The 18,309-nt window shown below is 41.2% G+C and overlaps 1 protein-coding gene across 6 annotated transcripts in view; it reads left to right on the forward strand.

Moving 5' to 3' along the window:
- Positions 1-18,303, forward strand: part of LOC135502008 (uncharacterized) — a 188,193-nt gene extending 169,890 nt beyond the window's left edge. For 5 of the 6 annotated variants that reach the window (XM_064794441.1, XM_064794439.1, XM_064794438.1 and 2 more), the window contains 2 exons: positions 8,405-8,575; positions 10,268-18,303. In XM_064794441.1, coding sequence (XP_064650511.1) covers positions 8,557-8,575; positions 10,268-14,205 — 3,957 coding nt within the window. In that variant the 5' untranslated portion in view covers positions 8,405-8,556 and the 3' untranslated portion in view covers positions 14,206-18,303. Of the gene's footprint in view, positions 1-8,404; positions 8,576-9,044; positions 9,168-10,267 lie in introns of those variants that run through there. The other variant, XM_064794443.1, reaches the window with a different exon arrangement.
- The last annotated feature ends 6 nt before the right edge of the window (positions 18,304-18,309 follow it).

Genomic DNA, 18,309 nt, shown 5'->3' on the forward strand with positions numbered 1-18,309 from the left:
GTGACCGGGAATGGAATGGTGACAGGCGCTGATGTTCCCGCAATACTACCTGCAATCTCCACCTTTTTCCCTCCCCACTTAATCAATTAGAGACAAGATTGGATCAATTATTGCATGATTCAAATGTTAGAGATTCAACTTGAGTCTTTTTAGCTGAAAACCGAACATGTGCCATCCGTGTTGTCATGACGATGCAATGCATAAAATTGCAGCATTATGAGCCGACTTATCTCGGAGCATCTCAAGTCGAAAATGAAGCATCTTTCGCGTGTTGCATGTCGATTCATTTGCGAATTCCGTGAGGTGCTTATCTGACAACCGCTTGCATCCGTCAACTAATTCCCCAGTTTATGAAGTAGTATTTTTAAGTTGTCGATTGCGGATCGATCGTTTTGTCAGTTGATCGAAAGGCGTAAGGCACTTTGCCAAATGTCGCATACTCAACGAAGTGAAAAACGTTTGGAGGTTGTTTTTTCCCGATCTGAAAAACCATTTGGGGTGATTCATTTTACTAAATAACCTCTACGGCGTGTCTATTTGTTCATTAAAAAAACATATAAAGTTTTTTTGGAAGCGCAAACACCTTTATTTCTAAGAGTTTATAAGGGCAAGTTTTCCGCGAGTAGTAGCGGGAGAAATTTCCGGGCCGACACTTATGATATGAATACAGAGTTAATATTTACAGGGCATTTCTGGCATGCATTTGTTACCTGAACTCAAAACGGTGTATACCAACAAGGCGTCAACTCATGGATGTCTATCTGGCGCCATCTTTACAGAAACCATGTCATCACCTTCCGCTTGTCCTACCTTGAACTGGAAAACATTGTGACTGCTTTAGGCATGATTTTAACACGATCCATTCTATTCCGTTTCATCAATTCGATGAGGCCGCTAAAACTTCAGAAAACTTAAGTAAAACTGTCAAAATCGTTCATGTATCCTCGATCAGAATCGTTCGTCCCACGTCAGCACCCGCGGCACTCCTCGATTTCTTCCACGAGAGGGATGTGTCCGTCTGTCAAGACCTGTCAGATTTCTCACATGTTTTCATCAGCTCCATATTCAAAACAAATACCTAGATGGAGGACTAATCGTTTGCCGACAGATACCAGACTCCCTGCAGGTTTCATTTGACATGTTTGACGGAATAGCCGCTCTCAAAGTTGCCAATATTTCGTCTGTCCGTCGGCCGCTGCGTGTGGAGGTCCCCTTGTTTTTCAATATGGCGTCCCTTACTTCGACAGGGATCATTTTCGCCTTTTTTAAAATTCATGTCTAGAAAATCGAACAAAGTTGTTTTCTTTTTACTAAAAAGTATTCAAACCGATTACATGTACCTTGACGTTCTACGACGACTTGGTTGATATTTCATCAGAAGAATTTGTTGATTTGGCTATTGGTCGCTAGGGGTCGCGGTCAACAAACGTGGCCTTTAAAGCCGCCTTCATCTTGGTGTTTGTTGGACGTTCACCACCACCGACACCACTACTACCCCTCCTCCTTAATTTGGACAAAGACTACTCGTCCGCGTGTCACTCAGCGTCTCTGCATCGAACTACAAACCAGAGTTCACATGTCCTGGGAAGGTCGCAAGTTACACGCCGGTCATCCACCCAATTCGTTACCGCGCTGAACGTTGGTGACCCTCAAGCTGTAGGGCCAATACTCCAGCCACTAGACCATGAAGGAAATTCTCTATGACCGGTGGATTAAACCGTGTCACGTAACTGGGGGACATACAGTTCATCCTTCATAAAAAAATATCGACTCTGTTCCCGTTCGATGATCCTGCTGCCACACCAACTGCGATGATGGTTTGGGCAAAAGGGTCCGTTCTTGCCAATTTGTGGTATTCACTCAGTGATGTTTTCCTGTGGCTACGTGTGAATCGTGCATTCACAATTAAGCCAAAGCCAATCTCCCAATGAGAAGACTAGCTCCATTTTGCTGCCTCTTATTACCGGAAGAGACCAACCGGAAGATGCCAAATGTACGCTAGCTGAGGTTGATGAAAGAGTTACAAGCGGGAAATATTGTCGGTTGTCCGTGAACTTGTGCCGGGGACGATGGCAACATTTTACCATTGCTAGCTTAGAGTAGCCGGGCTGGTTACTCTAAGATTCGAGACAAGAGCAACTACGCCTCTTTAAGCCAAGTGTGATGTAAATGTACCGCTGTCAACCATTGCTGATTTTCACAGCTTTATCAACAAGCTAAAAATAATACCTTGGCAATCTCATAAGCAAAAAAGTCGATCACCTACATCCTGGCCGCGACAATCCCGGCCCACAGCCGAGGCTTCGTCGCCCCGCTCTGTGAAGTGAATGGGAAATGAAAGGCTTAGTTGATTTGATTTGGGGTAGCTTCGCAGGATCACGAAAGGTTGTAGGGTAAAGTTACTAAGGTTTTCAGTCTCACTTTTCCTTTCGTGTAGTTGCAAATAGACTTGCGGAGTTCTTTCCGCGAGACGATTGCCCGTGTTCTCGTGGCGGATGTTTTCCCACCGAAATAAAATACCCGCGAATATTTGACGAGTGGCCATGTCATGAGAACTCAACCTATACATGCATTGTATCGCTAAATTTAAATTTAAAAACCTTGCATGCTTACAACAGGAAGTTTATGTGGGTAAGTCCTCCTCCTTGTTAAACCTCCACGGCTGCTGCACTTGATAATTTGAGTTTGACTTATGGCCAGTTCGCCAATTTGGCTATTGGCGTGGGTAGCTCCCGCGTGCCTGTGGCGATTGAGGTCTGGATAATTTGTTTTTTCTGGCCAGACGCAGTCATTGGTTTTCGATATTTCAAAGTGGAACATCGTATTACCACCACTAAGAAGACGAGTAACATTTTTTATTACTGTTTAGGTTGTTTTCGCTCAGTTTCCGCAGATTACGCTCTATCGCCGTGACCAAATTCTCCCCATGCATGAACCCAGGTGTAGTGGTATTATTGCCTGGAAATTTTGACCTCGCACTGAGGGCCTTGATGCTTGACATTTAACGACGCATTGTAAATCCAAAGCAGTTAAAAACCTCTCGGCTTAGCTCGTGATCGGAGATGGTTGAATAGGGATGAAGATAGAAGCACCGATGATGGAAATGTCAGTTGGTGCTGAGCAAAAGAAAGATACGTGGAAGACGATCAGCAGGATTCAAACAGTTTTGCACATTGACTGTAGTTGGTTCATGTTAGTTATTCCAAAACACCTGGATTTAGAATGAACTGCAGTTTGAAGTGTAAATGCACTGTGCCTCGTTTTGAATTGAGAGGTCTTGGGAGCCAAAATCGCTTGGTTTGTTGCAAAATATGAAAGCAGTCAAAAAGCATTTGAAAAACATTATTCATTGTTTAATTTCATGTATCTTAGAATAGAAATTGATACCTCACTGCCAGTATTAATATTGTCACACAAAAACCCCAAGTGTGGACGACCTAGAATATTGGCCAAAACCTCGGATCCGCTTTAGTGTCGGCCAACATTGTAGCTTTATCCGAGCGGAGTGCCCCCCCCCCCCCCAAATGACCACTGGGCTTCGCTGAAGAACCTTTTTTTATTTCTGCACTAACAATCTTAAACCCTAAAAGTCCTGTTTGGTTTCGAAGCTCAGATCTTCAACAAAATCCAACCTATAGATCGTGCTCCAGAGCCCCAAAAAATGCGGACAAACCATTCACAAATGGACAATAGTCTGTATTCGTATCAGCCGTTCAATAAAAATTTATCGTGTTTTAATAATCTTTTGTACACTATCCCCAACTCAAACCCTTGCCAAAACTATCGGCAAGCTTCGGAACCCCTTTGAACGAAAAAAGTATGGGATCCGGACAGTGTCAGCAAGTCACTGTCCACTATGGTAGACGACAATAACACATTTGAAAACTCCGGCAGATTCAACAGCGAATCATTCCTGTTCTGTGGCACTCGACAGACGTGGATTTGCTGGTAGACATTTCTAGATGACAACTTGAAGACAGCTGTTAGTAGGTTTAGATTGATGTAGCTGTCTTAAAGAAGTAGAAAGTGCAGTATTTTTGTAGACTTATGCCTAATTCAGGCTACAAATGCCCTTATTTCTACCATATCTGCCCAAGTTGTGAAGATTATTGTGTAACACATACGCCAGAATAGGAAGATATGATAACAAGCATTTGGCTCAAATAAAGTGTTCTATAAAGTGTCTTGAAATACAATAAAAGAAGGCAGGCTGTCCGCTATGGTTACCAGTGTCACTGCCATGACTGTACAAGTGCAACCATAGCGGACAGTCATGGCAGTGCATGGAGTAACCATAGTGGACAGTCTGCCGTCTTATATAGAATTATAAGTCACTTCGGTTGGTGTTATTGTTTGCTAAATGCTCATTCACTAGCGCCCCGTGATGGCTGGCCTTGACCTTTCGGCGTTTGATGTGGGTTTTAAGAAGCGGAAACTGGAAAATAATGACCCAATCTACCCACAGACGATATATCATCGTTTCATTAAAATTGATTAGACAAAACATGACGTCATACTTTGACATTTATGCGAACATTTACAATCAATTAAAATCACTCAACCATTTTAAGGTTTCGCAAAATCAATTTCTTTCTTGAAAACGTTCGTGTTTAGTAAAAATCATGAGAGGAGTTTAGTGTCAAAGTCACACCTGATAAGATCACTTTGTGCTACCTTTTTGTTTGCGAGGTCTGCCTGTGGATATTTTTTTACAGCTCCATCAAAGATGACATTCTGATTGATATCATCTATTATTGTGTAGATAAAGGGAGCGTTTTTATTGTATTTGACTGATGGGTGTCAAGCCCGAGGCACGTGGCAGTGCACTTCTTCTCTTTTTAAGGTCTGAATAAATTCTTCAATCCCTTCTATCCTGTCTTATTTGCACATTGCACCAGTTTATTGTAACTTCAGCTGATATAAAATGTAACTTTTATAAGGCCACAATAAACTTATTTGAATTTGAATTTGTGAAAGTTGAAGTTCATGGGAAGGCAAGAATTGGGGATCTTATGCTGAAATAGACCGACTGTTCCCCTCCCTCGAGAAGAGGGACGGAAATTGAGCACGAAATGGAAGCATTTCATTCGCCAAGATGAAAGTTTACAACATTTACACTATCTATTTTCATGTGAGGCCGGACATCACACATCACAACACGCTCAGTAATAATGCTTTTAGAGCTTTTGAAAAACCTTTCAGGGTTTCCCAGTAGACACAGTTATTCAACCCGTATACATGCTTCCCGATATTGGTGGCTTGCATTGGAACTAACTTTTTCCCCCTTGTCTGTCATTTGAGGCATTCAAGTGTGTTGGTCAACCATGACTATCTCCTTTGTCCCTCCACCATAAGGCCTAGTTTCCCCTTATGACATCACTATTTCGGACACTCAGCGCCCCATTTCTGGAAAGGTGTATAGAGACTTTTTTTTAATAAATGAAAAACCCCAGAAGGTTTTTGAGCTTGTGAAAGATCTTTTAGATGGGTTTTCATTTCCCTAAAAACCTCCATTGGTATCTGTGTTGGCTAAAAAACCCTCAAAGGGGATTCTCGGGAGGTGAACACGCACCTTCTCGATTTGCTGTTTAAAAGTCTGACGCAAATCATCAGCTAGATCTGTCCTGATGAACATGTGGACAATAGGCTCGCAATAGGGTTCCATTCAGAAGATGCATCAATTGCTTTGATGCCGACTGAGGCGTGAGCATGGCATTGAATTGCCCCTCGGAAATTCGCTTTGGAGACTTCTCAAGAGCTCAAAAGCCATTATTTCTAAGATGTCTTGGTGATTTATTATCCAGGGTGAACTAGTTCCGAACAAAGTATCATGGTAGAATTTCTCAAATCTGTTAGAATAGAATAGAATAGAATAAGGTTTATTGCTCAACAAAATTACATTGCGTAGAGCACAAAACTACCTATATACAATAGAAATACGAATATACATGCGAAGGTTTTTTAGCTCACCTCTTAGCAGAGGTGAGCTTATCCCATACCGTGGCGTCCGTCGTCCGTCGTCGTCGTCGTCGTCGTCGTCGTCGTCGTCGTCGTCGTCGTCCGTCGTCGTCCGTCGTCCGTTAGCAGGGCACGTTTCGTAACTGTTAGAGCTATTGAGTTGAAACTTAGTACACATGTACCCTTATGTAATGACACCTTGGAGACCAAGTTTCGGTCCGATTCGTTTCATGGTTTGGCCACCAGGGGGCCAAACGTTAAAAGTGAAAATATGCAATATCTCCCTTAATAGTAGTCGGGAAATTTTGAAAAAAATATGGTAGGTACTTCTAGCAAAGGTGCATCATATATCCTCCGGGTTTTTGATTTGACCTCCTTTTCAAGGTCACAGAGGTCAAAGTTTGCTGATTCACTGAACAGTAGCATGTTTCCTATCTATTTTAGCTAGAAGGTTTTAAACCAGTGTGGACATGTATCTGGGGATTCTCTATTCCACCCCTAAAATTTCGGCCGTTCGGACATCAAATATGGCCGCCAGGCAGCCATCTTGAAAAATAAACACAGTACTATTACTCCGAAACTAATGATCGGATTGCAACCAAATTTGATCTGGATGTATATCTATGTACTCTCTACTAAATCCTTGATTTTTTATCAAATGTGATAGCCAATATGGGTGCCAGGCGGGCATCTTGAAAAATTCTTAGTTTGGCCACCCGGGGGCCAAATTTAATGTCCAACGTTAAAATGTTTGATTGCTCGTTTAATAGTGATCTGATTTTCATAACATTTTTATGGTAGGTACTCCTAGCAAGGATACATTTCATAAATGTGGGTTTTTGATTTGACCTACTTCTCAAGGTCACAGAGGTCAAAGTTTTCCTATGGCACCGCCATTTTACAATGACGGCACGTTTTGTCACTGCTTTAGCTACAGATCCCTAACTTGGTACGAATGTACCCCAACCATGCTAATGCTTCATCCATCTTCCCTTCACAGGAGGTGAGCACAATGGCCCTGGCCATTTCATTAACATCAACAAAAGAATACGAATTTGCTTACAATATGATTAGAGTAGTTGGAGAGACTTTGACAAAAATTTAGTTAGTTTTATTAATGTATTCTTTGGCGAGTTCAAAAGTTTTACATATTTAAATAAATCGGGATATCTGTGAAAGTCGGCTGGAATGTAATTTACTCGAATGTTTGAAAAGAAGGAGCATACGAGGACGTGGTGAAATTCATCTCCAACTACTCCGAGGTTACATTTATTACATGTACGTTCTAGTCGGGGGGTATTATTATATCGGCCTAATTCTATAGGGAGTTTATGGTTGGTACATCTAAATTTACAGAGTTCGACGGGTTGCGTCGACAGGACTCACTTGTTTTGACGCCAACCCGCCGTTATCTTTGGTTCGGGTGTCATCGCAAATGTCATCTGTTTATGGCAATAAGCAACTGTCAGTAATGCATGACTTTATTGCCTTCACTCGGCATCTTCTCCCGGGTGACTGATTGTTCAGCGGTGAAAGATTACTAATACGGCTGTCAAGGTAAACCGTGCATCCCTCCTCTCAGTCAGGTGATCGACACTTTGCTTTTTTCGAGGGCAACGATGCAACACTAATTCACCAATAACTTAAAGGCCAGAAGCCCCACGCTCAGATTTACCCGGGTATGGCAATTATCTCAAGGTGTGACGTAGCACAGCAGGCCAGTCCCACTTGTCCTAGTTCTCTGTGCTATGAATACATTACACCTATTACTCACTGAAATAACCTCAGTGTAGAGATCATGTGACTGACTCATCTGTCAGTTGACTAGCCAAATATGGCAGACTCCTCCCTCATCTGTCCATCAACCTGATGTACTAACGGTCATTACAGATAAAAATGTTTTAATATCTCATCAACTACATGTATACCAAAGGGAGGGCTGTATTTTGACAGACATGCAGATTAGATATTCATGAGTTTGGTAGACAAGTCTGAAGGAACACCTTGGACTGGTGCCAGAGATATCTGTGAGATTGTTGGAGAAAGTGTCGGAGGTTTGAATGCCCCGGTTATTGGTCACGTGCCTGGATGTCAGCCATTAGGAGCTCCTTTTATACCGGCTTCTGGCCTTTGAAGTAAAATTGTCAGGGGCTAACCAAGTTTTCCACACATTTTACACTGATTATAAGTTACTCTCTACTAAGAATAATGAATTCGAGAAATCGACAGTTATTCGACAGAAATTACAGTTACTCTTTAAAACTACGACTCTTACTATCGTCTTTTTCAGGAGGTAAAACCAACCTAGAGCAAACTTTTCCCCACGGAAGAACGTCGACTGTCATTAAACCTACGTAAAACATGCTATTCTAGACAATGGCAAACAACTCCAGATTATTACATTCGAAAATTTATCTAAATGACTTCTCACTGTCGTATTTTGCAGAAGCTTATAAATCAAATGTCGAACGAGCCTCAACCGAAGTACATATAAGTCTAAACATCAACCTCGACTGTCGTCAAACCTGGGACATGGTGTTTTCCCGCCATCAACTCGTCCGAGATGATCAGTTTTTCACCTGATGCGGGGGAGAAGTAATGTTTGTGGAGTTTACTGGTAAGCTTTTGAAATAAGGAATTGATACCGTACTGGAGGTACTGGTTGTCTCACCAAAGCCACAAAAGAGTGGAGCTAAAATGCAAACCAACACCGCGGCAGAGCATTTCATTTTTTCACTGTGAAAAAACTAGTAAACGCAAAACCGTGACATTGCACCAAACATACCCAACAACTGGCTACAAATGTGTGCAAATTTTTTACATGATATATTCAATTTAGCGAAGTTAAATCTTTAATTTAGTGACGGTTTTTTTTGGGCCACCCGATACGTCTTTTCTCTAACACGAATATAAATTGTAGGTATTCAACATAAAAAACATGAACATATCCCATATTGATTGTGTACATTATCACCTGAGGCTATTTGAAATCTTCACCAGTGCATTGCATTATCATTCAATAACAAAGGTTTACTGCGTATTTGGGTCATATCCCGGGAAAACATTCCTTGAACGAGGTTTATATGTCAATTCGTATGATGACACGTTTTCACAATTTCTGCGCATATATCCATAAACCTATCTCATACGCTGTATAGAGTGACGCATTTTAAGACGAAACATTGATGTTCTGGGAGAAGGATTCTAAGGTAAGCTGGTTGAATTTTACTCAACGCTCTACTGAAAAAAAATCGGCAGAAAATGCAAGAAGTGGAATATGCCAATATTCCGCACTTTAGCAGTACACGCAGTTTGTCTTTGATGCAAGGACCCGAACGCGGTTTTTGGCAAACAACGAAGCTATAAGAAAAGCGATATCGGTTCACTGGCCGTTCGTACACGAACGTACTGAAGGCTTAGGAAATATAAATGCAGTTATACACAAGGCTTCAATGCAGTTATCATGTTCAGTTGAGAAAAGCTCTATATTTTTAAAATGCCAGTTTATAGGTCAACACTGCTGCAATCAATGTAATTCCACCAATTCTCTTGCACTGTTGAGTAATTTCTATAATTATTCAATTACTTTTATTACTTACAAATTTCGACTTTTCAACTAACGGCGTATGCCCCTATTGAGAAACGATATTCAGATTAAACCGGTTGACCAGAGATTGCAACTCTGAGGCCATGCAGTCATCCCAAAAACATATTTGGTCACTTTCAAAAAGTGCATGCAGGCCGCTTTGCATGTCGGGTACCAAATATATCAACGGAAACCAAATACGACATTGTGGCAATGGCGGAGACGTCACTCAAAGGCTAGAGTCATATTGGCATCAGATATTAGTATACATGCTTCCCGAAATTGGTGGCTTGCATTTGAACTAACTTTTTCCCCCTTGTCCGTCATTAAAGGCATTCAAGTGTGTTGGTCAACCATGACTATCTCATTTGTCCCTCCACCATAAGGCCTAGTTTCCCCTTATGACATTACTATTTCGGACACTCAGCGCCCCATTTCTGGAAAGGTGTATAGCGACTTATAAAAAAGTTACCACCATGTGCTGCGCCGAAGAAAGCAGTTTGAGGGCATCTACAGTCAACAATAGTTCAGAATCAAAATGACGAGCAATCCCAGCGACTAGGTTTCATATCTTTGATAACATCAATAGTGTTGTGTGAGCCTTTTACACCCATACGATAGTAGTTACAATGCTAGCTTTGGTGCCAGAGGTCGGTGTTGTCCCATCCATGCCAGTATAATCATTGCGACCTCAATTCCATAGCTCTTTTCTTTTCTTAACAGCGGCCCACTCCCCTTTGAGAGAAATGGCCAGCGCTAAAGGAGTAGATGGGCCATACTGGGCCTACTCCCATGAGTCCCCTGGTCGGAGTGATCATGATAAGACAGATGACTCTGGTGATTTCAAAGTAACGACTGCAACTACCACTGCTGATACAGATACGATGCGTCTAGAACCAAGTGCTAACGGCTCAAGAGAATCGTTCACAAAACATATGGAGACCTTGTGGTTTACAGCTGGTGACTGTGATGTTACACTTGTGACGAACACAACTACAGTCAAAGTGCATAAGGCGGTATTGTCGAAGAACAGTGAATACTTCGAAACAATGTTTTCAACGACGTGTTTAGAAACTTCACACAATGTCGTCTCCTTCGAAGACGACCCTTATGTCACGTCCACTGCCTTGGATGCTATTTTAGACCGTATGTATGAACGGCCTTTACAACTATTAAAGAGTAACGTGGGTGATATTTATGAGGCAGCACAGCATTTCGTGATGCCAGGGGTCATTGAAGAATGTGAACAATACATTGATAGGTTCCCCATCAGAAAAGACAATTGCGCTTGGCTGTATGAAACTGCTCAGAAGTTTGGTCGTTTAATGGTAATTAGACGAATTGAGGTATATTTTCGTAACATCGTGGTTGACTTGAACGATGTAGACGTGTTGATTCTGCTTGATTTGGCAGTGGCAATTTCAAACTCGGATGGTGTGATTACAAAATTCCTTGCCTCTATCGCTCGGGAACTGCCAAACCTTACATCCTCTCAGAAACTACTTCAAGCAATGACCGCAGAGATGCTATTGGACATGCTGGAGGCTGATAGGCACGGAATGTTCACAGATATTACCTTGATTGAATTCATCGTAAAGTGGGTAGATACGAATCCCAAGGATAGATTGCCGGCGCTCTCGGGACTGATCACAAAGATAAACTTTCTGTGCTTCGACATGGACAGCCTGAATGAAATTACCACCATGCCATTCATAAAGGAGGACAAAATAGCAAAGATGGAAATTGGGAGGGCTGTGATACGTCTAACTGCTATCGGGCAAAATAGCATTGATGACACATATTTTGTCGCAATGCATGACGAGGACATGAAATTCTATTGCACCACTAAACAGTCCATTGTAACAATACCAGATATTTTTGTACTACCAAGTCGAAAGCAAAGAAAAGATGAGGTCTATTTGAACTGTTTATCCTTAGTATCTGTAGGTGCCGTTTTGTTCATCTTGGGACGACCAGATAGAAATGGCGAATCTCCATGTTACAGCTACAATCCTAGCCGTAATATCTGGAGGGAATTGGCGTCTTTGCGAGGTTCACGAGAGAACTATAAGATGGTCTGCCAGGATGGTGAGGTCTATGCCCTCGGTGGGAAGGAGAACGGTGAAACGACAGATCGTGTGGATATCTACAACTTCGGTGAAGACGAGTGGAAGGAAGGACCTGCACTTCCCTGTCCCATTTCGTCCCCAGAGGCTGCTGTCTTACACGGTAGCATTTATGTGCGTTGCCCAGGCGATCATGACAAAGGAATCGCTACGGTAATCGATGAGTTCAACTGCAGTAGAAAATGGAAGTCTAAGGAATTCCGAGTTGATTTCATCGGCAAAATTGACTCGTTCGATTACTTTAGAAGAAAAAAGAAGTTAAACTTTCTCTCTAGTATGGACAGACTCTACTATATCTACTCAATACCAGCTGGCAAGGTTCTGGTTATGAGTTATGATCTAAACTCGGAGCATCTGAAAAAGTTTACCACACGGACAAGCTTTAATGGTCTCAGCATTGAGTATGCGATGTCACACATGGGTACAATTTACCTTGTAGCAAGTTACATCAAAGGTGGCCGCATTGTATCTTCTCTATTCCGGCTTGATGAACTCGCCAGGGATATTGAGTTGCTGGTATACGACATAGTGATTCCACGTGGGGCCTGTGCTATGATCAGCGTCCCTATCAAGATAAAGATGGATTGCAGTGATGCAAACTACAACATCACTGACATTAGCCGTCGTGGTGACGAATCGGGTGATTTCGGAGGATCGGGTGCAACTGGCATTACCTGCGTTGATACAGAGCCTTGTCAAACTGCTGAACGTGAATCGAAAGACAACTTTTCAAAGCAGGTTCGAGACAAGCGCTTATTGTCCGCCGACACTGAGACGGGCATCTCGAATATGAAAACGATTGCAAAAGCGCATGATAATGAAATTTTGGCTGCGATCAGTGAGTACTTTAACACCATTTACTCAAGACCATGTTCAGATGCATCGGATGGTATCGTCTCCTTTGCAAACAATCCCAATGTTCCATTCGCTGGTTTGGATGATATTTTGGACTATCCAGGATCCTATCAACCTAAACAGAGTAATGTCGCTGAAACTCTGGAGGCGGCGCGACATTTCCATATGACAGAGATTGCAGAAACGTGCGAGAACTTTCTTAACGAGTTGCCTGTAACTACAGATAACTGTGTTTGGTTGTATGAAACCGCTCAGAGATTTGGAATTGAAACACGTACCCTCAAGTTATTCCTCCAGGCTTTTGATGCAAACATGGTCAATCCCGAGAATTATCTACCAATTCTTGGCATTGCAATAGCAAATAATTTGGATGGACTGGTCACGAAAGTGATCACCTTTATTGCTCGGGAACTCTCATCGCTTTCATCCCAAGAACTGTTGGAAATCATGACGGAAGAGATGCTCCTAGAAATGCTAGGAGAAAACAGGCACGGGCTCTTTACAGACATGACCCTTGTCGAATTCATCGTCCAGTGGGTAGGCAAGAGTCCGGAAAACAGGCTGCCAATGCTGCGAAAGTTGATGAAGAAGGTTAACCTTCTCTATTTTGATGTTGACAGTCTTGGTGCAATTGCCAACATGCCATTCATACGAGAGGACAAAAGAGTCAAGAAAGCCATTTCAAGAGCTGTGGAATATTTGTCAGTTGTCCAGCAACACCGATTGGACGATTATATATTTCTGGCGACAATGCCTGACAGCGACATCGTGTTTTACTGTACCACAGATCATAAAGTCACGAAAACCATGTCAGATATTCTCGTCATACCTAGCCGCAAGCGAGAAACACGTGAGGTCAATCTGAGCTGTTCATCCGTGTTATCTCTCGGTGACACTCTGTTCATTTTAGGCCGACCAAATAAAGATGGGGAATCTTCGTGTTACAGCTATAATCCCAGCCACGACGTCTGGAAGGAACTGGCTTCATTGAAAGGAACAAGAGATCGCTATGCGATGGTGTGCCTGGGAAGTGATGTATACGTTATTGGCGGGTTTAAGCGCAGAAAGATTACACGAAGAGTAGATATTTACCACATGAGTAAAGACGAATGGGAGGAAGCAAGCCCTCTCCCTTGTTACCTGAGGTCATTTCGGGCAGCAGTCTTACAGAGTAAAATCTATGTCTACGCCCTCTACAAAAAGAACCGCGATCTCGAAACAGTATTCATTGAGTACGACCTCGACAATGCACGATGGGAGCTGAGGAAACTCGATGGCAATTTATGCTCTGACCTAGGAGTGATTGGCCACATTCTTCCTGGTGTGACTGTTCTCTACCACATCTACAAATTCCCACATGGCAGCCTCCTAGCTGAGCGGTATGATCCCATGTCGGAGCAATGGACGAAATTAGTCATCAGGCAAGGATTCAGTGATTTCAGGATCGAGTCTGGACTAACACACATGGGTAGAATTTACCTGGTGGCAAGTTATACCAAGAGTGAGGCTCCTGGGAGAAAGGTTTATTCCTTATTTTGGTTTAATGAAGCCACATCTGAAATTACGCTTCTGTTAGAGTATCTAAGGATAGGCAGCGGAGTTGGAGCTATGGTACAAGTGCCACGGGTTAAATGGCTTAATTTGCCCTGCTCAAACGCAGACATACACGATATGATGTGATCATACGATAATCGCAAAAATAGTTACTTTAAATGGAACATTTTATTTGTCCCAGTCTCAGTGCGGGAATTCGGACAGTGTCAGCAAATCACTGTCCGCTATGATTACCGAAGCGGCTAGCAGACGACATCAAATGAATTGAAAGCACAGGCAGATTCAACCGCGATTATTTTCTGTTCTTTGCCACTCGATGTGGATTTTCTGGTTGGTATTTCTAGGCGATAGCTCAAACACATCTGTAAAAGATTTATATTGATGATGCTGTCCTAAATAAGCAGTGAAATCAGTGTTTGTATAGCCTACTTCTGCATCTCAACTGGTTCATTTTTCATTGACACCTGAAATACTCTGTTTCCTCATGTATACGTCCGTCTTCCTATACCGCTAATAATGAATGTAAGTTATTTGAAGAGGGATCGTATTTCCACAATACCAAGAAGGGATGTTCTTAGGTTGGATGGTTTTGTATGGGATAATTTGAATAGAGATAATTTTGTGCAAGCCCTTAATGTGCCTTTTCTGCAGGAGGAAATTCAGGGAATTTTGTGTGATTCTATGAATGACAGTAATTTAGCTGTGGAAAAATTAACTACCACTTTACAGGCTGCAGCTAAAATGACTTTAAAAAAGAAGGGAAGAAAGAAAGTGATTAAGAAGGATAAATTAGGGTTTGATAAAGAATGTATCTTCTTGAAGCGTGAGGTTATTTCTTTAGGAAAGGCCCTTGGTAAAGATCCAAGAGATCCTATATTGCGTGGTCGGTTTATGAAGAAGAAGAAAGAGTTTAAGAAAGTGGTGAAAGAGAAAAATAGAAAGGCAAAACATGCCTTAATGGTTAAGTTGACTAGTATTGCTTCATCTGATCCGAAAGGTTATTGGTCTCTTATTCGGAAGTTGAAAAAATGCCGCAAAGAGAATCCCATTGATGATATTTCGTCTTGGTATGATCATTTCAATGGGTTATTGAATAACTTAGCAAAATCTACGAACAAGTCCTTTGATGACAGTTTTTTAAAGAATATGTCATCTAAATTAGATGAGATGATTAGGGAGGATGGGGCACATGAAGTTTGTAAGTTACTGGATGGTGAGATAACACTTGAGGAAGTGACAAGGGTTGTAAAGAAAATGAAAGTCGGTAAAGCGGCTGGTAATGACATGGTTCTGAATGAAATGATAAAATCAAGTCCCCAAGCTATTATTGAGGCTATTACCAAAATTTGTAATCTTGTGTTGAAGAGTGAATCATATCCTAGCTCTTGGGGGACGGGCATTGTTTCCCCAATTCATAAAGGTGGTTCCCTTACTAACGTAGATAATTATAGGGGAGTGACAGTGTCAAGCTGTTTGAGTAAAGTTTTTACAGGGGTTCTAAATGACCGGTTAAATGTGTTCCTCTCAGAAAATCAAATATTATGTGAGAATCAGATTGGTTTTCGTCCCAAGTTTAGAACTGCTGATCACATGTTCGTGTTGTCTTCTATTGTTCAAAGTTTTAAGCGAAAGCATCGTCCTTTATATGCATGTTTTGTAGACTTGTCAAAAGCTTATGATCGGATAAATCATAATTGCTTGTTTTATAAACTTCTAAAAAGTGGAATAAGTGGGAAATTTGTAAGAGTGATTAGGGATATTTATGAGAAATCTGTTTCTTGTGTTAAAGTAGATGACAGACTCTCGGATCTTTTCAAACAGAATATTGGCCTCCGCCAAGGGTGTATTTTGAGTCCATCATTATTCAACGTATTCATTAATGACTTACCAGATTACTTGAATACTCCAGACACGGACCCAGTAATATTTGAAGGAAGAATTGTTTCCAGTTTATTGTTTGCGGATGACCTCTTAATTTTGTCTCAGAGTTCGAAAGGTTTACAAAGAGCTTTAGATAAAGTGTCTGTTTTTTGCAAGCGCTGGCGGTTGGTTGTTAATATATCGAAAACGAAGGCAATATGTTTCAATAAAAGGTTCAAGAAGGGTCTTTCCCTTAGAATTGGTGATGAACAGATTGCGTTTGTTGAATCTGTCAAGTACCTTGGTATTATGTTCTCTTGTAATGGATATTTTAAGAAAGCAGAGCGGACATTAACAATTAAAGCAAAGCAGGCAGTTTATCAGTTGAATAAACATTTTAATATTTACCAGGGTACTCAAGTAAAGACTCTGCTCAGTTTATTCGATTCTCTTATAAAACCACAACTTTTGTATGGTTCTGAGGTATGGGGTGCTTATGTTTTTCGTAAGCCTACAGTTGCTCACATTAGAAAACAGGTATTTTGTGGACGTCTTGATCATGAATTGGTGCATGTGAAATTTTGTAAGTCAATCTTGGGAGTTCGGCGCCAAACGTGTAATGCTGCCGTTCTGGCTGAGGTGGGGCGTCTTCCTTTATCTTATACTATTTTTATATCGGTCTTAAATTTTATAAATCATATTATATCTATGAATAATGAGTTAGCTCAATTAGCTATGAGAGCAGAGTTTAAGAACTTGCAAGTTGGCATCTCCAGTTATTTCGACTTCCCAGCTGTTTTACTGTAGTTGATAGGAATTGACTTGGTAGATTTAGATTTAGATTCTGTAAATAAGTCATTTGTGGGGAAAATAAGGGTGAAGATTAGGGAGTTGTTAGAGCGTGCTTTGATGGATGAACTTAAAAGCAAAAGTAAGCTGCAGTTGTATTCTTCTCTGAAGGTCAACTTTGGAAGAGAACGGTATTTAGACTCATTGGTTAACACTCTGTTTAGAAGAGCTATTTCTAAGGTCCGTCTTTCTGATCATGATTTTGATATTGAGTCTGGGAGAAGAAAAAATATCCCGAGGGAAAGAAGGCTATGTTCTTTGTGTAACTCAGGTGAGATCGGGTCTGAGTATCATGTCATTATGGAATGTGTTCAGCCTGATCTGAAGGCAATACGTTTTCAAGCCCTAGAAGAATTAAATTTAATTAATGGTATATTTCGGGAGTTTGCGAGTCAACAGATTTTTAACTATTGTTTACTGGGGAATGATACAAATATTTGTCATATCGTGGGTGCCTTTTTATGGAAAATTTTGAAATTGATAAAATAACTTGGTTATTTTGTTTAATGATGTCATGATTTTGTCTAGTTGTTTTATGTCTTATTAGTTCTTTAGTGGTTAGCTTTGTGTAAGAATGTATACATCATGTATTATACTTTATATGTCATATACCTATGTAAATAACCTTTTATATGGTGACAATAAAGTTTATTTGAAGTTTGAAGTTTAATACAAAACACATGTAAGTGTCCATACATTGGGTGGGGAATGCAATAGGGTTGATGAATGGGAATTGTCCATTTGCTCTGCCTCGGTCACACCATGAATGAAGCCCAAACACTGCAACCCATTCAATCATTTAAAATCCCATCGACCAATGGTAGTGGACTGCAAGTAGTGGTTGTCTCTGGTCATATGTCTGCGCCACGATCTGAGCCAATCAGTCCAATCCACAGGGCCTAACCTTTGTATTAGGTATGCAAGCTATTCATCCCTTCGGGCCTCTTAAATATGGCGCCCAAAGACGTATACGTGAGGAAACAGAGTACATTTATTTATGTTAAAATACAATGATGCAGGAAACAAATTGCCAATCTTACATATGAAATTGAAAGGACGGTATTGGTAATAAGTGCAAGGATATCTTTGCATCTGGGTCAGGTTGCTCAAAACAAGTTATGTCGATAACTTTGCGTTAACTCATGCAGTTAGCACGGTGGCTAAAGGTATCGGTTTGCCTGAGAAATATACGCGGCTACCTGGAAAGGAAATGACGACTTAGTTCATTTTGAGGGGCGTATTCTTATTCGATTGTACCCCTCCAACACTGTAATGGAGGGGCCTTGTTTCTATTGTGTTGTAAAAGGTAAACCAATACCTTAACCCACGGAGGTTAAGCCCATTACACTTAACAACAAGTGAAAGTTGCACAAGGACTAACTCTTTTGAAGAATCAGTTCATGTTCACTTTATTCATAACTGACCTTGGTGTCAGTGAGGAACTTATGTGGCTAAAACCTTTCGGGACCATCCAGTTTATTTCATGTAAATCGTTTTTACATACATACTTTGTACGAGGTG

This window comes from Lineus longissimus, chromosome 18, assembly GCF_910592395.1.
Source record: "Lineus longissimus chromosome 18, tnLinLong1.2, whole genome shotgun sequence".
Lineage (NCBI taxonomy): Eukaryota > Metazoa > Nemertea > Pilidiophora > Heteronemertea > Lineidae > Lineus > Lineus longissimus.